The 23,596-nt window shown below is 49.7% G+C and overlaps 1 protein-coding gene across 1 annotated transcript in view; it reads left to right on the forward strand.

The window, feature by feature from the left end:
• The first annotated feature begins 208 nt into the window (after positions 1-208).
• GPR161 (G protein-coupled receptor 161) overlaps positions 209-23,596 on the forward strand; it is a 48,867-nt gene continuing 25,479 nt past the window's right edge. The window contains exons 1-2 of the mRNA XM_047077333.1: positions 209-317; positions 468-594. Of these exons, the coding sequence (XP_046933289.1) occupies positions 579-594 (16 nt within the window). The 5' untranslated portion in view covers positions 209-317; positions 468-578. The remainder of the gene's footprint in view (positions 318-467; positions 595-23,596) is intronic.

Consider the following 23,596-nt stretch of genomic DNA (forward strand, 5'->3'; position numbering starts at 1 on the left):
ACACAGCCACGGGCTCTCCATCCACCTTTCTTTAACTGGGATTTGTGTCACCCCTTTCTGTCACTTCTCCCACAGCTCCCCTCTTGTTCTGTTCCACACCTATCTTATTTTGTAGTTGTAAGCTGTTTATAAGCACGATCGTATACACTTTTTTAAAATTTCATTCACTTAACAGCCCTGTGAAGTGCTATCAGCCCATTTTATAGGTGGAGAAACAGACTCGAGAGAGCTAAGTACTTGGCCCAGCAATAAGGAGCCAGAATCAAACTCAGGTTTTTTGACTTGGCGGTACTTTTAACGTCGACTCCGTCATCCAGGTGGGTCCTCGAACTCAGGACTTCTCCCTGTCCCAAAGCTCCACCGCCACGGCGAGGAGATGAGGGACCCCCTCAAAGAGAGACCCGCTTGGCATTTTAGGAGCTAAATCCACGACCTCATGTACTCCTATCCTTCTCTTTGCGTTGCAGCCCTGCATGGTGGGAGTATCAGAGACGAAGGAGGACCGTGTCGTCAGAGGGGTTGAGCTCTTTGTTTGGGTTCCGTGAAAGACAGAATGGGCTGAACCGGAACTGACCTACATGTCCGCCAAAGGAGGTACGGTTCTGTAGTATAAACTCTGCTGCGGGCTGGGCCAGTCAGGAGGCCTGCCTGTAGAGGAGGGCAGGCAGGCAGGCGGGCTGGTGGGGGGCACGCCTCCCTGGGAAGAGACAGCTCCAGCCCCTTGTTGCTTGACCTGAATGTTGGGGGGGAAGCTGTAAATTGTTATGGAAAAGGATCTCATGCTTTTAAAGCTAGTAACGAATTCAAACCCCTTTTCAAAATACGCAGGGCAAGCAGATTATAGGTGCCGGCTGGTCGTTGCCTGCAGACTGCCAGCCGACAGCCTCTGGGTTGGACCTTAGGAAGAAGTTGCTGTCATTCTAAGAAGTGATGAAGCGTGGCTGGAGTGGGGGGGGGGGGGGGTGGTGTCTTCTAGCTGTTTTCCTTTGAGAACCAAAAAAAGAAACGACAACAGAACTGGAGGTAGCCAGCAGTGCTGGCTGGAGTTCGGAGGGAGGACTGACTTAATGACTCAGCCCCTCATTCGTTCAGCCAGTGTCAGTCTCCTTGGAGTCTAGTCTTACGCCAAGAGAATGCTTGCAACTTGCTCGCTACCTGTATCTGTGGCCAGTTATGGGCGCAGCAGGCGTTCAGGGCAGATGCGTTCGGGGAAGCTGGGAGCCTAAAGGAAGGCGTTTTCTCTGTGATGGGGGGTAAGACATGAAGGGGGCACGTTCGGTGGTGTGTGTGTGTGTTTTTCACTCAAGTAACCGGTGAGAGAGCCCTGGATCCAGAGCACAATCTGAAGTCAGCCTGCAACTTACAAACCGGCGTCCCTGGGTGAATAATAGAAAGCATATCGGGGCGCCTGGGTGGCTCCGTCGGTTGCGCGTCCGACTTCGGCTCAGGTTACGATCTCGCGGTCCGGGAGTTCGAGCCCCGCCTCGGGCTCTGGGCTGATGGCTCGGAGCCTGGAGCCTGCTTCCCATTCTGTGTCTCCCTCTCTCTCTGCCCCTCACCCGTTCATGCTCTGTCTCTCTCTGTCCCAAAAATAAATAAACGTTGAAAAAAAAAAAAATTTAAAAAAAAATTTTTTTTTAAAAATAGAAAGCATATCTAGAGTGTGGTAGCTTTTTCATAAACATGAGTCATTATGAAAGATTTTTTAAAATACAGACATGTATAGGAAAATAAAATACAGGACGTGTATAGGAAAATAAAGTTCCCTCCACTCCCTCTCCTCACCTCAGAGGTAACCACCGCAAATGTATTATTTTCTAGGCCTTCTTCAGGGCCTAAGTCTATGCCCTCCGAGTCTGGAAATCCGGGTGAATATGCAATATTGTTTATTGATACTTATATATTTTTTTAAGTTTATTTATTTTGAGAGACAGAGAGCAGGAGAGACGGAGAGGGAGAGAGAATCCCAGGCGGGCTCGAGGCAGGGATCGGACTCATGAACTGTCAGACTGTGGCCTGAGCCGAACCGAGAGTCAGACGCTTAACTGACTGAGCTACCCAGGCGCCCCCCACGCATGTCTGTCCCCGAGTGCAGCGTGAGCCCCACCCCCCGCCCCCCACTTCCTGGAGGGAGCTCGGTCCCTCCCGGCTGGGTCCCGGGCACGCACCAGGGGTTGTACAAGGGGGCTGCGGGCAGCGCTGGAGAAATGGGGCCGGCCGGGAGAAGGGCCTGTCAAAGCCTCTGGCCGCAGGGCAGGGATGCCACCCCCAAGATCTTGTGTACACGGGAGTATTTCTGGATAAAACCTATTCCTACAAGTGAAGCTGGTGAAAGTATGTTACTTTATTTTTTTTTTAAGTTGTTTTTTTTTTTAATGTTTATTTATTTTTGGGACAGAGAGAGACAGAGCATGAACGGGGGAGGGGCAGAGAGAGAGGGAGACACAGAATTGGAAGCAGGCTCCAGGCTCTGAGCCATCAGCCCAGAGCCCGACACAGGGCTCGAACTCACGGACCGCGAGATCGTGACCTGGCTGAAGTCGGACGCTTAACCGACTGAGCCACCCAGGCGCCCCGAAAGTATGTTACTTTAAACATTTATTTAAGCAAAATTCCCTTTGTTTATTGGGATCTGGAGATGGTGCAGACAAGAGATTGAATTTATTTACTAACTTTTAGGTTTACTCGTTTGGGGATGGGTAGTATTTGGGGTACTGTATTTGGGGATAGGTAGTATTTCTAAAGCACGACATTCAAAGGGTATAAAAGGTAATATCTCCTTCCTATCTCAGCCCTCTCTTTCCCTATTTTGGATATAATGAATTTTGCCAGTTTTTGTGTATTCATCTAGAGTTAGCCTATGCATCTGTAGGCAAATAAAATGTGTCTTCTGTTTTCTCCCTCTAAAAGAAAAAAATACGGTAGCATACAATATACCCTATTCTGTTTATGGACTGAAAACAAAGCAGAACAAAACCTATGTCTTCGAGATCATTCCGTACCAAAGTTCTGTGCATTTTAGGTTTTCCCAAGCTTACACTGAAAAAAAGCTTAGTCAATTTACACTCCTTCAAACTGCCCATGAAATCCTTTTCAGTTTTTCTGTTGAATTGTTTGTGATCGCATCAGTTTTTGAGGCTGTCTCTAAATCCTGGACTTTCTTTTCTTGTTAATAAATCAGATATTTTGCCTTTTATGTTTTCCTCCCTAGCTTTACTTAACTGTACCTTTGTGCAGAAGCGATAATTTTTGACATGATTGGGTATGAATCGCTTTTCTGTGACCCCCCCCAAGTTTTTTGTTTTGCTTAGGAAGTCCTCTCCAATCGCAAGACTAACTTCTTACGTTTTCTCTTTCCTCTCTGTTCTCTTTGCTTTTTTTTTTTCTCATTTAACACTATTTTAAAGTATTGTGTCTTTCCTATTCCCTTTTTTTCAGGTTCCCTCCTCACTGACACCAGGGAAGACAGGGTTTGAATTTGCCTGTGAGCCTCGTTGGCCAATGTGGCATCCCTCTTGTCTTTCGTTTTTAGAGGGATTATTTTCATCGAGCGTGAAGGACGAGCTCTTCACTAGGCGGGGGAAGAGGGAGAATGGGCATTCCGACAGCGGACACGTTTCCGTGCAAAATCAGGGGAGTGAGGTACAGCAGTGGGTATATTTGGAGAACCGGGAGCGAGCGATTCAGGAGGGCCGCAGTGGAGGGCGTGTCCGTGATAGGTTCTGCCGGTGGCCCAGCCTGGCATGGCGTGACCAGGCTGGTTAGGAGTCAGCCGGTCCAGCAACACTGGAGGGTGGGAAGGAGATGAGATAGAAATGTCCGGTAGTCATCGAGGGCAAAGATAGCGAGGCCCTGGGCCGGGGTAATGACAGTGGCCGATGAAGTTGTGAGTCAGAATTTAGGGAGGCACTAGGTGTCCGTGACGGGGAACGGAAGTGACCAGCACGCGTTGCTTTACATACGGCATCTCACTGACACCTAGCAAGCCCGTATAAAAGAAGATCCAAGGCTCAGAAATGTTCATGAATCTCCCCCAGGTCCCCTGGCTCGTGTCAGTCGGGGCCTTAGCCCCATCAGGACTACCTAGCAAGAGTACTCTCTGATGCCCTGGGTTTCTGTCTCGAGTGCTTGGGGTGGGTGGTGATGTTTTTTTCTAGGGTAGTGAAAAACACGGGGAATAGCATATTGAGATGGTAGAAATGCTAGGAGCAGAGAGGACGAATTCCATTTTGCACATGTTCTAGCTGAGGTGCCTGGGTGTGGCAGGAAGGGAGTATGGGAGGAAAGTATGGGAGGAAACACCTACTAGGCGGGTGGATATGAATCTGGAGCTCTGAAGAGCGATATAGATGGAGATTTCGGAGTCATCCCTGTTTACGGGGGTATAGAGAGCGCGTACAGAGAGAGAGGAGGTCTCAGGCGGGACTCTTCCTTCTACAAGTGGTGGAAAATCCAGTTCACACTGGCTTAAGCAGAAAGGAAAGTTATTGGCTCACATCACCAAAAAGCTCAAGAGTGGGGGCGCCTGGCTGGCTCAGTTGGTCGAGCATCTGACCCTTGATTTTGGCGCAGGTCATGATCCCGGGGTTGTGGGATTGAGCCCCATGTTGGGCTCCCTGCTGAGCGTGGAGTCTGCTTCGGGTTCTGTCTCTCTCTCTGTCCTCCCCTGCCCTCAAAACAAACAAACAAACTTAAAAAAAGCTCCAGAGTGTATCTGACTTCAGGCCTGGGTTCCAGGTTCAAATGATTTCATCAGGACTCACTTTCTTACCTGCTCTGGTCTCAGGCTCCCCACTCATGAAGGCTAGGGGGTGATGCCAGTGCGAATCCCGCGGGAGAGGGGAGCCGTCTGTCTCCCAGCTACCCCACCACCAGGCCCGTACGTCTCACAAACCGAGTCATAAAGTGGGTCAGAGGGGTTTGGAATGTGCTGATGGGCGAGGCATAAATCATGTGTCACGTCCATGAAGACACATGAACTCCGGGTCTGGAAAGGGTGACTCTGCAGAGGAAACTCAGGGGCAACCCCCGGAGCAAAGGAAGCAGTTGATTTCCTCTACAGACGGAGAAGGAGTGGCCCCTGGGCAGTAGTAGTGACACGGGCAGGGCGACTGCAGGTCAGTAAGCCTGGAAAGGAATGGAAGGAGGGAGAAGCAGGAGAGAGCTGCGGCGGGGGGAGGGGGGCGTCTCAGAGGAAAATGACTTAGTCGAAGGCATCAGGTGCTGGGGGAGTTCAAGGAAGGACCCGTTGGATTTGGCGAGGAGGTCATCCTTGTCCAAAGCAAGACAGTCATTTATTTTTGTATTTTATTTTTATTTTTGAGACAGAGAGAGAGAGAGAGAGAGAGAGAGAGAGTGAGTGGGGGAGGGGCAGAGAGAGAGAGAGAGAGAGGGAGACACAGACTCTGAAGCAGGCTCCAGGCTCTGAGCTGTCAGCACAGAGCCCAAGCAGGGCTCGAACTCCAGAATGGCGAGATTCCATGACCTAGGCAGAAGTCAGACGCTCAACTGACTGACTGAGCCACCCAGGCGCCCCAAGACAGTCATTTATTTTACACTTGACTGCGCCTGCCTTCTAGAGGATTCCTATTCCTGCCTGTCTCCTGCACTCCCCACCCAGTCCCGGGACGGCCAGGAAGGGCAGAGGTGTGGTGAGGGCAGTCGGGACATCCGGGCTCTGCCAGTAATTACATATGTGACTGAGCTTTGGTTTCATCGTCTGTAAGATAACACGGCTGTGCCGGGTTGCTCCTGTGGCCGCTCCTAGCTCTGAAAGGTTGGAGATAAACGCATCTGCTCATTTCAGACCGCTTCGTTACCATAACCCTTGTCCAAGCCTTCACCTGTTACTTGGGCTAACTGGTGTCCCTGCCTCTGCGCTCGCCCTACATCTGTTCTTTACCCTGTAGCAAGGGTGGTCCTTTAAAACAGGTCGGTCACATCCCTCCAGGGGCCTCCGTCACACATGGGCTCTCATCCATAGTCCTCACCACGGCCACGGAGTCCTCAGTAGTCTGCCCCTTACTGGGAAGTCTGCATGCCTTAAAGCTCATTCCGCCTCAGGGCCTTTGCACAGGCTCTTCCCTAGCCTGAAATTCCTTTGCACTGTTTTCTGTTCTGATCAGATGTCACCTGGAGAGACTTTCTGACTACCCACTCCCAGCCCACTCACCCATTCTTTCTTCTTTCCCCTGGTAGCTTTCTTCATAGCACCTGGCACCATCTGGAATTATTTTGTATATTCATTGTCTATTTGTTTACTGTTTGTGTCCCCTTCCCTGTGAAGCTCGCACAAAGCTATACCCCACACAAAGCTCCAGGAGAGGAGAGATTTTGGTACCTTGCTCTGTGCTGTGTCCCAGTGCTGTGTCCCAGCTTGGCACAGAGTAGGTATTCAGGAAACCTTCTTAGGGGTGGCTGAGTGAGGGCTGGGAAGGGGGAAGCAGGGAGTGCCCAGGAACCAGCAGCAGCGTGGTAAGGGTGGGAGGGGACATCCTTTATTCAGCAGGGCTATCTGTGACGGCATGTGTCTCAGATATGGTCAGCAGAAAAAAAGGATTCAGAAGTGATACTACTAAAACATGTAAAAATAGGGGCACCTGGGTGGCTCAGTCAGTTCAGGGTCTGACTTCAGCTCAGGTCACGATCTTGCTGTTTCCGAGTTCGAGCCCCGCGTCGGGCTCTGTGCTACAGCTCGGAGCCCGGATCCTGCTTCGGGTTCGGTGTCTCCCTCTCTCTCTGCCCCTCCCCTGCTCACGCTCTGTCTCCCTCAAAAATAAGTAAACATCAAAAATTTTTTTTACACGTTCAGAAATAACATTCTCAATTTTAGCGGTATGAGTTTAGCTAGTGTGCTGGGCTCCGGGAGGATTACGAATAAAACAAATGATCGAGAGTAAAAACCAATTAACATGATAACCATTGTTTCTCTTGTGATGGAAGTAATCTTACCCTTATTCCCTGCATAGTTTTCATCTCTTCTTCTTGGAGCACACACGTGTGTGTGTGTGTGTGTGTGTGTGTGTGTGTGTGTGTTTTAGGGAGAGAGTTGTTTTATTTTCCTTCGATCTGTTCGTCAAGTACATGCAGTAAACCCAAAGTACTGTGGTGGAACAGGATTTCTCAGGCTCCGTGCTGTCGACGTCTTGGGCTGGGTAATTCTTTATTGTGGGGGCTGTCCTCTGCATCAGGGGGTCTTCAGCAGTGTCCTTGGCCTTACATGCCAGAGCTGTCCCCTGAGATGTGACACCCAAAAATGTCCCTGGGCATTTCCAGAGACTCCTCCCTGGGGTGGGAGGGGAGGCAGAGCGCCCTTCCTTTGAGAAACACTGATGTAAAATATTGGGGTAGTGATTGCGTTTGATTGTTACCTAGAGTCTTCTGTGTGGGCATTTTCAGACCTTCCCCAGCCATCCTGACACTCCCTTAAAAAAATGAGATTTTCTCTTTCAGGGTAGGGTGCTGCGCATGGAACCTCAGCTGAGGGCCCGCCACCCCGACTCAGCCGGGGCACTCGCATTGCTAGTCACTGAAGCGACTCCGGCTGGGCGGGAGCCCCCCTTCTGCAGTGATGGAGCAGTCAGGTTCAAGTCCTGAAGCCCTGAGCACCGTCCCCGTGGAGCCCCAGCCATTTCCATTTGCAGTGCATCCTTTCTCCTGTGTGTCATCCACTTAAGTGGTCAAGTGAAATGTCTTAGGCGGTCCTTAAAATTTGAAAGGGAGAGAAAAGAATGGAGTCTTCTTTTCGTATTTTAAGTAGCGTAAACATTTTTTGAGTTTTATTCCCTGACAGCCAGGCCACTACCTGCTTTTGCATGTTTCCACGTACATTGCTTTTTCCTGGTACAAAATGACCCCCCACAATAAGTCCAGTGACTATCCGTCACCACACACAGTTACTCACTATATTCCCTATGCTGCACATTACATCTCTGTGACTTACTTCTTCTATGACTAGAAGTTTGTGCCCCTTAATCCCCTTCGCCTGTTTTGCCGGCCCCTCCAGCCTCCCTGCCCTGATAACCCACGGTTTCCCGGTTTCCCGTCTGAGTCTGTTTCTGCTTCGTGGGTGTGTGTTGTTTTGCTTTTAGATTGCACGTAGAAGTGAAGTTCTGTGACATTTTCTTTCTCTGACTTACTTCATGTAGCGTAATGCCCTCTGGGTCCATCCATGTTGTCTCAAATGGCAAGACGTCATTCTTTTTTAAAAAAAAAATTTTTTTTAACGTTTATTTATTTTTGAGACAGAGAGAAACAGAGCATGAATGGGGGAGGGTCAGAGAGAGAGGGAGACACAGAATCCGAAACAGGCTCCAGGCTCTGAGCTGACAGCACAGAGCCCATTTCGGGGCTCGAACTCACGGAGCGCGAGATCGTGACCTGAGCCGAAGTCAGACGCTTAACCAACTGAGCCACCCAGGTGCCCCAGATGTCATTCTTTTTTATGGCGGAGCACTCTTCCGTTATTTCTGCGTGTGCTGTATCTTCCTTACCCCATTCATCGGTGGGTGGCCGCTTGGGCGCTTCTGTATCTTGCCTCTTGCAAATAATGCTACAGTCAACGTAAAGGTGTGCAGTTCTCTTTGAATTGGTGTTTTCATCTTCTTCAGATAAATGCCCAAAAGTGGAATTGCTGGATCATGTAGTAGTGCAATTTTTATTTTTTGAGGACCCCCCCCCCCCACTGCTGCCCCATACTGTTTTCCATAGTGGCCGCATCAGTTCATATTCCCACCACCAGGGTGCGAGGTTTCCCGTATTTCCACATTCCTCGCCAGCGCCTGTTTTTGTCTTCTTTTTTTTTTTTTTTAATTTTTTTTCAATGTTTATTTATTTTTGGGACAGAGAGAGACAGAGCATGAACGGGGGAGGGGCAGAGAGAGAGGGAGACACAGAATCGGAAACAGGCTCCAGGCTCTGAGCCATCAGCCCAGAGCCTGACGCGGGGCTCGAACTCACAGACCGCGAGATCGTGACCTGGCCGAAGTCGGACGCTTAACCGACTGCGCCACCCAGGCGCCCCTGTTTTTGTCTTCTTGATACTAACCGTTCTGACGGGTGTGAGGTGATCGCTCCTTGTGGTTTTGATTTGCTCTGATGCTGAGTGACGCTGAGCATCTTTTCACATGCCTCTTGCCGTCCGGATGTCATCTGCAGAATAATGTCTACTCGAGTCCTTTGCCCGTTTTTTAATCAGGCTGTTTGGTTTTTTGACGTTAAGGTGTGTCTGTGTATTTCGGATATGAACCCCTTAATGATTTGCAACTAGGATTGCTGTGGGTTGCCTTGTTGATGGTTTCCTTCCCTGTGCAGAAGCTTTTTAGTGTGATGTAGCCCCATGTAGTAAACTTTAGTTGTTCTTGCCTGAGGTGACTGGTTTAGGAAGATACTGCTTATTATATGTAGGGGATGAATCACTGGATTCTACTCCTGAAATCATTATTGCACTATATGCTAACTAACTTGGATGTAAATTAAAAAATTAATAAATTATGGGGCGCCTGAGTGGCTCAGCCGGTTGAGCGTCCGACTTCGTTCGGCTCACGTCATGATCTCACGGTTCGTGAGTTCGAGCCCCCACGTCGGGCTCTGGGCTAACAGCTCAGAGCCTGGAGCCCTCTTCAGATTCTGTGTCTCCCTCTGTCTGCCCCTCCGCTGCTTGCACTCTGTCTCTCGCATTGTCTCAAAAGTAAATAAACATTAAAAAAAAAAATTAAAAAAAAAAAGATACTGCTTAGACTAGCGTGAAAGAACTTACTGCCTGTGTTTCCTTCTAAGAGTTTTACATTTCAGTTTTAGGTTTCGGTTCTTACATTTATGTCCTTAATCCGTTTCGAGTTCATTTTTGTGTATGGTGTAGGCAAGTGGTCCAGTTTCCTTCTTCTGCATGTCGTGGTCCAGTTTCCCCAACACCATTTGTTGAAGATTCCACTGGATATTCTTGTCTACTTTGTCGACGATTACTCGACCGTACAGTTGTGGGTCCATTTCTGGGTTTGCTATTCTGTTCCATTGATCTCTGTATCTGTTTTCATACCAGTACCATACTATTTTGATTACTACAACTTTATAGTATAGTGTGAAGTCAGGGAGGGTGATACCTTCGGCTTTCTTCTTTCTCAAGATTTCTTTGGCTATTAGGGGTATTTTGTGGCCCCATACAAATTTTAGGATTTGTTGTTTTAGTTCTGTGAAAGATGACATTGCTTTTTTTTCTTTTTCTGTAGTATTTAGATGGAGATTGCATTGAATCTCTAGATTGTTTGGGTGGCATGGACGTTTTAACGGTGTTTAACAATGGAAGTGTTAATTCTTCCAGTCCACGAGCATGGTACATTTCTACATTTATTTGTGTCATCTGAAGATTATTCTTTCATCAGTGTTTTATCGTTTTCAGGGTAAAAGGTCTTTCAGCTCCTTGGTTAAATTTATTCTGAGGTATTTTATTGTTTTTGATGCAATTATAAATGGGATTTTGTTTTTAAATGTTTTATTTATTTTTGAGAGAGAGAGAGAGTGCAAGCAGGGGAGGGGCAGAGAGAGAGAGGGAGACCCAGAATCCAAAGCAGGCTTCAGGCTCTGAGCTGTCAGCACAGAGCCTGACGTGGGGCTCAAACCCACGAACTGTGAGATCATGACCCGAGCCGAAGTCGGACGCTCAACCGACTGAGCCACTCAGGCGTCCCTAAATGGGATTTTTAAAAAATTTCCCTCTTTGATAACTCATTATTAGTGTATAGAAATGCACCTGACTTCTGTATGTTTATTTGTATCCTGCGAATTTACTGAATTTATTAGTTTTAATATTTTTTTTAAACATTTATTTATTTTTGAGACAGAGAGAGAGAGAGAGAGAGAGCATGAACAGGGGAGGGTCAGAGAAAGAGGGAGACATAGAATCTGAAACAGGCTCCAGGCTCTGAGCTGTCAGCACAGAGCCCGACGCGGGGCTCGAACCCATGGACTGCGAGATCATGACTTGAGCCGAAGTCGGATGCTTAACCGACTGAGCCACCCAGGCGCCCCTAGTTTTTTGGTGGAGGGGTGCCTGGGTGGCTCAGTCGGTTAAGCATCTGACTTTGGCTCAGGTCAGGATCTCATGGTTTGTGAATTCAAGCCCTGCATCAGGCTCTGCGCTGATAGCTCAGAGCCTGCTTGGGCTTCTCTCTCTCTCCCTCTCTCTGCCCTTCCCTGACTTGTGCTTTCTCTCTCTTTCTCAAAATAAACAAATAAACTTAAAAAAATATTTTTTTTGGTGGAGACTTAAGAGCTTTCCATATATAGTATCATGTCATCTGCTAATAGTGACGGTTTTACTTTTTCCTTTTTAATTTGAATGCCTTTTATTTCTTTCCATTGCCTAGCTGCTGTGGCTAGGTCATACATTCCTCTGGACGATCACATTGTAGGTTAATTCTACTGTCTCTTTTCTCATGGAGAATTTCAGGCTCAGAGAGGTTAGGAGACATGCACAAGGTCATGTGAAATTCAAACCTAGGTTTCGTCAGGATTCCAGAAACGATTTTTTCTATTGAATATCAGATCGAAGTAGATATTAAAGAGTAGGGGGCGTATAAAATATTTTCTCCCACATGCAAAGTGCTGTTGGGAATACAAAGGGGAAACTGAAGAAGAATTAATAAGCTTCCTGGAGGAGGAAGTCTCCTTACCTAAAATGAAAACTCGTGCTAAGACATGCATGTCTGAGAGGATAACGAACATGTAAAAGGAAAACTTGACATGGTAAGAGGTAGGAAGGGTCACTGTGAGGGTGGAATGTTCCAGAAAGTTTTTTTCAGAATTTTGCTCTTGATGAGATGGACCTTGAGCTAGATGTTATTCACGTAAGTGGCAGTGAGGAGGTCAGGGGCCTGGAATGGGTTACGGTAGTTATCTCCAAGCTTTTCCAGGGTGCGTGGATCCACCTCCTCTGCCCCCACCTAAAAAAAAAAAAAAGTTTATTATTTTGAGAGAGAGGGAGAGAGAATCCCACTGACCCAGGGCTCGATCCCAAGAACTGTGAGATCTTGACCTGAGCTGAAATCAAGAGTCAGACGCCTGAGCCACCCAGGAGCCCCGATCTGCCTCCCCTTTTAATATCACTTCAGCTGGAGAACACGTGTTGCTTCAAATACAAAAAGTTGCTTTGAATCAATAACTGTGTGAAAACGACTTTTAATTGTATTGACCACAGTAGCACCTATAGACATTTGAAGAATAATAGTTCACGTGTGTGCGAGACATTATTTATTTGGTCCACAGTTAACTGCCACCTGCAGTTTGGGAATTCATGACTTAGAGGATGTGTGGCCAAGAACAAGTAACACTCTGCCTTGTTTTACAGGCCCGTGCAGATATCTTCTGCACATGTACCTTAGTCTCTTCAAAAAGTTCCTACTTTCTAGGCGTGGCCTTTTGGAAATTGTTAGACGTCCAGTATACATTTAACTGCTATATCCAGCTTTCTGGTGGCATAAAATTCAATGGGGCTCAACAACCTTAGCTTTTAAATTCAGCAGTTTCCCTCTTACTACTTAAAAAATACTAAAATTAGATACCGAGCTCTGAGCTGTTTCAGGGGTCCCTGTTTTTCTGGAACATGCTACAGTTACCTAAGCCATATACATACAGTTCTTATGTTACTTACACGGCAGAGTGTTGAGAAGTAGAAAATCACCTGTCCCCAAAGGCACAGGAGGAAATGACGTATATGTATGACAGAGGCCATAGTTGGAGATCTTTGCACTGACGCGCTCCCCCGAGATGTTATTTGCTCTTGCAGAATATTCGCAGACTTTTCATAAGCTAGACGAGGAAAACTGTAGTTAAGTATACTTTGTGTAGGAAAAGGGGAAGCAGAAAGTTGAAAAAAGTTGCAGAGAAAGTGTAAGAAGGAAGTAGAGAATTTAAAGGCGCATCGGGTGTGAGAGGATGTACCCTTACCTCATCTAACTGGAGGGAATCACTGTATCTCTGATCCTGCGTCGATGGCTCACGGTGGAAATTCACCTGCTGAGTAACCGGGCGAGCGTAACAGTCTTCCCGGAGGTTTCAGAAGAAGGCAGTTGCATTACAATTGATCTCTAAGGTCTTTTCCAAATCAAAATTCCATTTATCTTGGTACTTAACGGCCTTGAGCCATCGTCATGAAAATTACTATGTTTCGTATCCTTTGTTTTAAAATATACAGAAACGTATGCTAGATTTTCACAATTTTGCTTAAAGGTTTAAAATAAAGAGTTTTGCTATTTTAAGGTGAAAAAAAACCCCACCAATTCATAAAACTCAGCTATCCAACATGAGGCATTTCCAAGGATGAGCTCAGCTTTTAGTGCCCTTTTGGAAGAGAACTTTTTAGTGGAGACCCTCTCTTCCTACTGCTTAGAGTCTTTGATTCTGTGTAGAGTTACCATGGAAAAGGGCGAACGAGTTAGGATCACTGTGGGGCCGAGGGGGAGGGGACGGGGCAGGTGGGAGAAGAAGACGGACAGATGGACAAAGACCCCACGGCACCAGTTCTTACCAGCAATCGGATTGCACCATAACATTCACGCACAGCAGGGTTTGCCTTCCTCTACGTCTCTCTTCTCACCTTTGACCTACGTGTCAAGTTGGCGTTGCTCTACGTGGCGTGCAGGGGAGACTGTACTACAAGGACTTAACCAAAAAGTGGTCGACTGGCATGCCTGGGCACGGAGGCCTCGCAGTTCGGGATGTGGTTTGGGCCACAAACTGATTGCATTGGGACTTCCAGCTACCTGGTCAGAAGGTGGCTGCCTCACTTGTGAGCATCGGGTTTGAGTTCCAGTAGGGAGGGAGGGGAAAGGAAAAAGAGCGGGAGCCATAGCTGGGTCTGTCCCCCAGGAAGTGGATAGCCTTTGGCCACGTTGTAGACATTTGTTGATTGAAACTGGGTCTGATGGCCGCTCAGGCTCTGTACAGGGAGTTTGTTTTCGTGGGCACGTTTAGTGCCCCGTGTCAAGTGAGAGTTGTGTTGAGAGGGGAAAGGGGGTATCGACTGGATAATGAACAGTGGCTGCTGTGTCTGCAGAGCCAGAAATGCCTGCTATGCCAGGATGCCCAGTGTCCCGTGGCTCATTCATATGTTCAGTTATTTATCACGTATATTGTGTACCTGTTCGTTGTCAGTCACTGTTCTGGGTGGCAGTGAAGAAATTTGTAGGCCAGAATTCCTTGCACTCGTGGAGCATACGGTTTCATGGGAGAGAAAGGCATTAACAGATTAACGAGTATGTACATGTGCACTAAGGAGAAAAAGTAAGGAAGAGAATGGGGCCACAGAGTATGGGAGAGGGGTATGAAAGGTAGTGTGGGGGTGGGAATGCCATGCCTAAAAGGTGATTTAAGTTAAGACTTAGACTGGGAGAGCAACCTACAAAGAACTCTGGGCTGAGGGCATTCCGGGCATAGAAAGCAGCAAGTACAAAGGCCCTGAGGTAGATGCATGCTTGATGTGTCTGTGAAATAGTGAGGAAGCCAGTGTGGTTGCAGTGGGTGTAAAAAGCGATTTTTATTATGAGGTTGGAGCAGTAAGGGAGAGCCAGATCACGTAGGAAACTGCGGGGCATGTTCTGAGTGATCTGGGGATCCTTTTTGGGGTTCTGAGTAAAGCCGTGGCTTGTTCATTTGTTCTGACCTCTGTTTGAACAGGCTCATCTGGGGACTGTGTTGAGAATGGGGGCAGTGGCAGACGCAGGTAGGCCAGCGAGGAAGCTATTTTAGTAATCCCGAGAAGATACAACAAAGCCTGGGCCGGAGTGATGGTAGCAGCGGTAGTCAGACATAGTTGAATTCTAGAAACATTTCAAAATTAGAGCCCGTAGATTTGTTCATGAACCAGATAGGAGAAGCGAGAGAAGGTGAGGAGTCAGGAGAGACTCCCAGGTTTAGGGCCTGGGAGGATGGGGGAACCATGACAGGAGATGAGGAAGAATGTGGAACCGGCAGGCCTGAGAGATCTGAAGTCCGGTTTCGGACGTGCTAGGCTTGCCGTGTCCGTGACGTCCGACTGGAGCCGTCGAGTAGCCAGTTGGGTGTATTGAGTCGGGAGCTCTGGGGAGTGGCATTGGCGCCTCTCTGCCCGAGCAGGGGATCGTGACCAGACCCTTGGCCCAGCACAGCCACCTTTGGCCTCAGCATCAGGTAAGAGGAGCAGCCTCGGGTGTCCTGACCTGGGGTGACCCAGCTTCGCCTCCCGGAGCTGCCGGGATCCCAGCTCCAGGCAGGGTGGCCGTGGGCCGGTGCCGTGGAGGCTTTCCCGAGCCTGCCCTGGAAAAGCTGGCGTGTCTGCCCTTGTTTCCCGCCCCCTCCGGGGAATCTTGTGGTGCAGGCCCGGGTGGCCGGTGGTCTGGCAGAGGAGAGACAGCTGCCTTGTGTACAGCTGGGCGTCTCTCTGGTCGGGTCGTGCTCCACCTTCAGGCTGCTGAATGTTTTGCCCAGAGCTGTGGTGAAACCGCTGCTGCTTCCTCTCCCTAAAGCGCTTTTCTCTCGGGACCTAGGACTCTCCCCTGGTGAGTTGTCTTCGTCGCGGCTTCACCTGGTTGTTGGCCAACTTTCCGGGAGGCTGCGATGGACCGTCCCCCGTCCGTGTTGACCGGGAGATGCTGGCGGCGTTCGGGGTTGCCGACGGCGGCCCGGGAGGGAGGCCAGTGGCCCTTTGAAAGAACTCAGCTGACAGTGTGTGGCTCCGAGTCCAAGTTGGCTTAGAACGCGGTGTGCCTCACAGTCTCCAACGTGCGCAACCCAGACGGCCGCAGAGGGGTCTGAGGAGCACGAAGCTGAGTTTTGTTTCACCGTGTGCTCTGGGGAGGGTGCAGCGCGATGGGCGCGTGCCTTTACTGCATCCGGCCGCGGAAGTGGCCGCCGGAAGTGGCCGCCGGGGCGAGGAGCTCGTGAGGAGTCACCCGCCCACGCCCCACACGGCCCGTGCCCCCTGCTGTCTGGAGGCTACTCTGGACGCCGCCTACGGCCCTCCTCCTCGTCACCGTCATCATCACCGGGTGAAGATAGCCGCTGCCTCCTTCGCTCGTGACTCTCCACACCCTGTGGGGAGAGGAGTTCAAGAGAAGGTTCTTCCGTGTCTTTATTGTGCTAAGTACATCTCCCATGCACGTGCCGTCGTGGCCATTTTCAAGTGCGCGATTGAGCGGTATTGACTGCCAGTCACGGTGGGCACCCGTTCCTGCCACCCGTCCCCAGAACGCTCCTCATCTTGTAAAACTAACCCCATTCACCAGCTTCCTCCCTCCCCCGGCTCCTGGCATCCGCCATTCTGCCCTCTGCCTGTAATTGCAACTACTGCGAGCACCTCGTGTAAGTGGAACCATGCGTATTTGCCCTTGCGTGACTGACTGGCTTCTTTCACTCAGCAGAGGGCCCTCCAGGTTCCCCCGTGCGGGAGCCTGTGTCAGAGCCTCCTTCGGGAGGCTAACAGTCCATCATGTGGGTATACCCACATGGGCTTACCCATGTGGGTTGCTTGTCAAGTCATCAGTCAGGGCCGACTTGGGCTGCTTCACGTTTTAGCTGGTGTGCATCATGCTGCTAGGAACACAGGTGTACGAGTATCTCTTCGAGACCTTGCTTTTTTTAATTTTTTTTTTAGCATTTATTTATTTTTGAGAAGAGAGAGACAGAGCATATGCGGGGGAGGAGAGAGAAAGAAGGAGACACAGAATCTGAAACGGGCTCCAGGTTCTGAGCCGTCAGCACAGAGCCCCGCGCGGGGCTCGAACTCAGGGACCGCGAGATCATGACCTGAGCGGAAGTCGGACGCTTAACCGACCGAGCCACCCAGGCGCCCTGAGACCTTGCTTTTAATTATTTGAGGTTTATCACCAGAAGCGGGACTGCTGGATTGTATGATAATTCCATATTTAACTTTTTGAGAAAACTTCATGCTGTTTTCCACAGTGGCTTTATCAATTTTTTTAAAGTTTTATTATTTATTTTTGAGAGAGAGCGAGCGCACAAGCAGGGGAGGGCCAGAGAGAGAGACACACACACACACAGAATCCAAAGCAGGCTCCAGGCTCCAAGCTGTCAGCACAGAGCCTGACGCGGGGCTCGAACTCACGAACCGCGAGGTCATGCCCTGAGCTGAAGTTGGTCGCTTAACCAACTGAGCCACCCAGGCACCCCTATCATTTTACATTCCCACCAGTGGTGCAGAAGGGCTCTAATTTCTCCATGTCCTCACCCAGACTTGTTATTTTCTGTTTTTGGGTTTTTTTCCCCCTTATAGTAGCCATTTTATGAGTATGAGATGGTATCTCCTTGTAGTTTTATTTACTCTTCCTGATGCTCAGTGGTGCTGAGCATCTTTCATGTGCCTGTTGGCCATTTATATATCTTCTTTGGACATGGGATGTTTTTGGTTGTGGCTGAATTTTAGGAGTTCTTAATATAGTCTAGATGTTAATCCCTAATCAGATACGTGATTTGCGAATGTTTTGTCTCATTCCGTGGGTTGCCTTTTTATTTTGTGGACAGTATCCTTGGATGTACAGATTTTTAAATCGTCATGAAGTCCAGTTTGTCTGTTTTTTTCTTTCTTTTTTTAATGTTTATTTATTTTTGAGACAGAGAGAGACACAGCATGGATGGGGGAGGGGCAGAGAGAGAGAGGGAGACACAGAATCTGAAGCAGGCTCCAGGCTCTGAGCGGTCAGCACAGAGCCCGACGTGGGGCTTAAACTCACGGACTGTGAGATCATGACCTGAGCCGAAGTCGGATGCTTAACCGACTGAGCCACCCAGGCGCCCCTGTTTTTTTCTTTCTGCCTGTGCCTTTGATGTCGCATCTGAGAAATCATTGCCAAATTCCATGTCGTGACTTGGTATATTTTTTGTTTGTTCTTTAGGCTTCAGTCTCCCGCTGCCCCATTTACCTGTTTGTTTCCTTTCCTCTTTCAGTAAAGTTATTAGACCAGTAGATCAGGAACATATCTTAGATTTAGTACATCTTTATTCATCCGTACCACAAACGGGGAGAGCATTCCGTGTAGAGGACAGGCAGAAGCAAAGAGGATGGGAAACGAGAGCACACAGCATAGCTGGCTGGAACGGAAGGCCCGTGAAGGGGTTGGTGGGTCAGAAATCTGGAATGTAGATGAGGCCACGCCATGCCGAAGCTTCTCCTGTGCTAAGTGGCTGGATGGAAGACAGTCTCACACCACAGGACCAAGTTTACTACTTACTGTTCTCTTGAACTAGGCCCTTAACCTTTCTGAGCCTCAGTTTCCCCATTTTATCTATTTAACAAATACTGATGTGGTTCCGGACACTATTCTAAGCACCGTACAAATATTAACTCATTGACTTCTCCCACCAAGCTTGTGAGGCAGATGCCTGAGCAAGAGTATTATCCCCATTTTACAGAAGGGGAAGCCGGTGCCCAGAGAGTTTAAGTAACATGTCAAGGTCACGGAGCCAGTAAGTAGTGGAGCTGGGATTTGAACCCAGGCCCTCTAGTTCCAGAGTTCATGCTTTTAACCATATGTTTCGCTGCCTCTCTGAAATGGGGAGAAGAGTAATTCCTCCCTCTAAAAGTTACCCAGGAGATCTAAAGAGATGATGCAGGTGAGGATACATTGTATGTTGCACAGGGTTTTGCAAACACTATTTATTATTAGTTAAAAATAAGCAACACTCTGGGAATGGATGTGATTCTCAAGGGTATTGGGAGAAAGGGACGGATCAAGGACCAAGCCTCGGGGAAGGTCTATGCTGAGGAACAAGAAATTGGTTTTGGAAAGACATCAGGCAGACTCATCGTTGACCCCTGTGGACAGGATCATAGTCGGTGAAGAACCCCAGCTCCAGCCTTCCAGTCTCTATAGAAGGCTGTTGTGAAGGACAGTGAGGTGCTCAGGGGGATAATGTCCATGCAGAGGGGACCAAAGCCAGGTCTTTCCCGCTGGCAAACCCAGAGCTCGGTCGGGGACTGAGAACGTAAGGTCGTTTGGGGTTCTGACTGTAGCTTTTTTTTCCCCCTTCTGCTGGTGCAGAAAAAGGGCTCGTGCATTTTCCCAAGCAGACCACAGCTCAGGCCTGCTCTACATGCGAAGTGAGAGATGTTGAACCAGGACATTCCTGGGTTTGTGGTGCCCTTGTGGGGACAAGGGCCGAGTGCCCTGTGCGTGGTAATAAGACTCTGGGCTGGCTGTGCGGGCATCCCTGTCCCCACAGAGGCCAAGTTGCTGCACCTGCCGTGTTTGGGACACTTTTCATGTGAGTGCCAGGGAGGGGAGGAGGAGACCCCGGGATCTTGTGATGTCTCTCTGGCTCTCAGCGAGGTGTGTGGTCTGGTTTATAGGTTGGAGGGGTGGGGGCTTACTGTCTATCTCAGTTACTTTGTGCACCACAAGGTAGTTATTAGAACCTTCTTCCCGTCTCCCCCTCCGGCTGGTGATTGATGTGTAAAAAGCGCTGGGAGGTGCTGATCTGAAGAGCCCCTGAGAGAGCTGCCGAAATAGCACGACAGTGACCTCGCCTGGGCTTGTTTGAAGTGGTGTTTAGGAAATACTCCTTTGTTGTTGTTTTTTAAAATTTTTTTGATGTTTGTTTATTTCTGAGAGAGAGAGAAACAGAGCGTGGGCGGGGGAGGGGCAGAGAGGGAGGGAGACACAGCATCCGAAGCCGGCTCTGAGCTCCCCTGAGCCGTCAGCACCGACCCCGACGCGGCTCGAACTCGCAACCCGTGAGCTCATGACCCGAGGCGGAGTTGGGCGCTCAATCCACTGAGCCCCCCCGGTGCCCCAGCATTGAATTTCTTTAGGAGAGGGCATCTGGCGGTCCCAGCTTCCAGGGTGCTCAGGCTCTTCATAAAGGTGGGTGGCTGTGGAGGAGAGCGGGAACCACTCCCGCTCGGGTATATTTAAGAATGTCAGAAGAGAACCTTCTGCCTTATGCTGAAAGAAACTATCTTTCTAGAGAAGACTTCTGGGGAGGACGGATGTGTCTTGTCATGTCCAGCAGCCCCTTGTTAGACAGGTGTCAAGAGAACCGCCACCTTCCGATCACCATGGTCTCCCAGCACCCACCTGAGCCTGGGCCCGTTGTCTGCGGGCTCTCGGGTGTCCCTTTGGTGGCCTCACTTCTAAGCGGCGCTGGGGGGGGGGGGGCAGGGAAGGCCTCCCTTTCTTTGTAGCGGCTTGTGGACTAGGCCACAGATCTCCTGATCCCAAAGAGGCGGCATGCTGGGGTGCCCTACAACAGTCCACGGCACCGGTGGCCGCGGGGCTGCAGCAGGAAGGAAAGGATAAGGTGTTAAGAAGGAGGCTGAGGTAGGCAGAGCTGTGCCTGAGGAGTCGGCCTAACCTTGAAGAAGAGAAGGTTCCTGGTACCGATGTCCAAAAAGGTGGGGGTCTTGCCATTTTGTGTGCGGATCATGTCGGATCAGAGTATTAGTTGGGATTCTCGAAGTTGCAGGTGTCAGAAACCCAGCCCACTTAGCCTCACGGGAGGAGAAAGGGCACCCGAGGGAAGGAGAGGATTTGGAATCTCAGGTTACTGGGCCAGCACGCGTGGCCGGGCTCACGGCGTTCTCTCCCCCCCCTTCCCCGTGCCTCCCTCTCTTGCTGTCATTCCCTCAGCTCTGCTCACGGTGCCACACGCGGCCGCCACCGCAGCCGCCCCGGCCCGCGTTCTGTCAGCCTCCCAACCCGTGGGAGCGAGTCTGTCCTTGAGCTGTTCCAGCCAGAGTCCTGGGCCACGTGGCCGTGGCCAAAACGTGCAGGAAGGGTCCTTTCCCACAGTGAAATCGGCAAGCTCCTCGGGCGCTCCCACGAGCGCGCGGCCAGACCTCGCTCGTCCACATGCTGCTCCGGGCGCTTGGTAGAAATCGGCGGAAACTCGCCCGGACCTCGCCGTAACCGTGAGGAAGATCGTCTTCTTATAGATGAGGAACAGAAGTCGACTGAGCTCATGAGCCTAAGAAGTAGAGTTGCCGGGCTTCAAACCCAGGCAGTTTGGCTTAGTGTCTATACACTTGACCCCCAGGCCACGTCGTCTTTTTCTGGCAAGTTCAGGGCGACTGCAGTCTGGGCAGGAAGGACGCCCACTGCAAGTTGATGAAAATCAAGAGTTCTAGGTAAGAAACTGAGGGGAGACCGTCAACCTCCTAACTTGCACTGGGGCGCCTGGGTGGCTCAGTCGGTTGGGCATCCGACTTCGGCTCAGGTCATGATCTCACCGCTCATGAGTTCGAGCCCCGCGTCGGGCTCTGTGCTGACAGCTCGCGGAGCCTGGAGCCCGCTTCGGATTCCGTCTCCATCTCTGTGCCCCTCCCCTGCTCGCACTCTGCTCTCTCTCACTCTCTCTCTCTCTCTAATATAAAAAATGAAACATAAAAAAATTTAAATATCCAAATTTGCACAAACAAGAGAGAACCCACCCTTACATTGTAGTAATTCTGTTTTTGCAAATCAAGGTACTTCTAGAATTCCTTCGTGGAAATTACCATGCAAACCAGTTTATAAAACACAATAGATACCTGACTCAGTATTCTGTGAGGTTGCCTTGTTGTTGTTTTTTAATATTTTTCACATTTATTTTGAGAGAGAGAACGAGTGCGTGCACAAGTGGGGGAAGGGCAGAGAGAGAGGGAGACACAGAATCTGAAGTGGGTTCCAGGCTCCGAGCTGTCAGCACAGAGCCCGACGTGGGGCTCCAACCCACGAGCAGTGAGATCATGACCTGAGCCGAAGTCGGACAGTTAACCGACTGAGCCGCCCAGATTTGGTTGCCTTGTGTTTAAAAAAAAACTTTTTTTTTTTAGTGTTTATTTATTATTGACAGAGAGAGAGAGACAGAGCGTGAGTAGGAGAGGGGCAGAGAGATGGAGGGAGACACAGAATCCGAAACAGGTTCCAGGCTCCGAGCTGTCAGCACAGAGCCCGACGGGGGGCTCGAACTCACAGACCGTGAGATCATGACCTGAGCTGAAGTCGGAACGCTCAACCGACTGAGCCACCCAGGCGCCCCCCGGTTGCCTGTTTTTTAAGCCGAAATGACACTGATCGCTCGCCTCAGTGTCAAGATCTGGCTTTGAATGACCCGAAGCCGTTGCCAGCAGTCTAGTCCACTAGGCCGTTCACCGTCCCCGGGAATGGCCAAGAGGACCGAGGCGGTTCCGAAGGAGGAAGGGCCGTGCCGCACTGAGCCACGGCGGAGGAGACAGGTGAGCCTTCCCTGGTGACCTGAGAGGGCGAGCTCTCAGCCCGGAGTAACCTCTGACAGGTTTGATAGAACCCCAGTCACGTGACGCTCGGGCTGTCTCTGGGAGTCGCAGCACAGGGCAGGACACAGGGAGTGTGGGAGTGCTGATGCCCCCGTGGGTCTGGCGGCAGAGGGGCCCCGCAGAGCCGAAATGTGAGTCACACGCGCATTTCCTTCCATTCCATGGGCCCCGGCTTGTCAGGCCCTGGGTAAGCCGGCTGCCTGCCAGGACGCCCTCTCTCTGGGTCGTGAAAGGTGCCCCCCTGGGAGATTTGCCGGGGCTTGTGCCTCCCCACTGCGGCTTGGGCCCCGCAGCCCTTCTCTGGGCCTCTGGTTCACTAGTGAGCCAGCCTGGGGCCACTGGGGGGGAACAAGGGCAAGTGGAACTTCATTCGCTTCTTCCCTTATCTTTTGGATCGGAACTTTTGCGTCCTGTTTTTATGCTTTTAGTGGTTACCTTCGCATTGTTGGCACTCGTATTTGACCTAACGATAACAGAACTTCAGCAGCTAGTCATTCGTGTACCGACAATGATGGAGTTTCCCTACCATGTGCCAGGCACTTGTCCGGGTGCTGGGGAGACAGCCGGAACCAAAATTTCCGCCCCGAGTACCTACCCACCTGGACTATTTCTACTCTAACCATGCCTTTAAGAGCTTCCATTTTGCTTTGTATTTTCATTTCAGCCTGTTTTCAAATTAGCTGTTTGTATAAGATTTATTGTTGCTGTTTGACTTTTTAAATTAAAAAAAAAATTTTTTTTTTTTTTGCAGTTGTTATTTAGATTTAGCCGTATAGTTACCAGTTTCTTTTCTAACAGTTAGTTGCTTCTTGCGCCCTGCCCCTTAGTTTTGGATTTGGGTTCCTTCATGAAATGTGTCTTTAAGTGGATCTTTCAGTCAGGGACTATTAGTAAACATTCAGGTTTTGTTTGCTTCAAAGTAGATTGTGCCCTCTCTTGCATGATAATGTAGAACTTTAGCACAAGAGTTCTTTTCCTCAGCACTTTACAGAGAGCGTTTCATGGTTTTCTGGCCTCTATTTTCTGTTTTCTTCAAAAGAAGAGGCTGCTGTTTATCTAGTTGGTATTCTTTAAATTTTTTCAATGTTTATTTTTGAGAGAGAGAGAGACCAAATGCAAGCAGGGGAGGGGCAGAGGGAGAGAGGGAGACACAGAATCCGAAACAGGCTCCAGGCTCTGAGCTGTCAGCACAGAGCCGGACGTAGGACCCGAACTCTGGAACGGCGAGATCATGATCCTGGGCGAAGTTGGACGCTTAACAGACTGAGCCACGCAGGTGCCCCTAATTGTTTGCTTTTACTGTTTTTCTCTGTATCTTGGTGTTTGACATTTTTC

The sequence above is a fragment of the Lynx rufus genome, unplaced genomic scaffold (genome assembly GCF_022079265.1).
Source record: "Lynx rufus isolate CCGP_SWC_20201006 ecotype Redwood Valley unplaced genomic scaffold, mLynRuf1.p SCAF_15, whole genome shotgun sequence".
NCBI classification, from domain to species: Eukaryota; Metazoa; Chordata; class Mammalia; order Carnivora; family Felidae; genus Lynx; species Lynx rufus.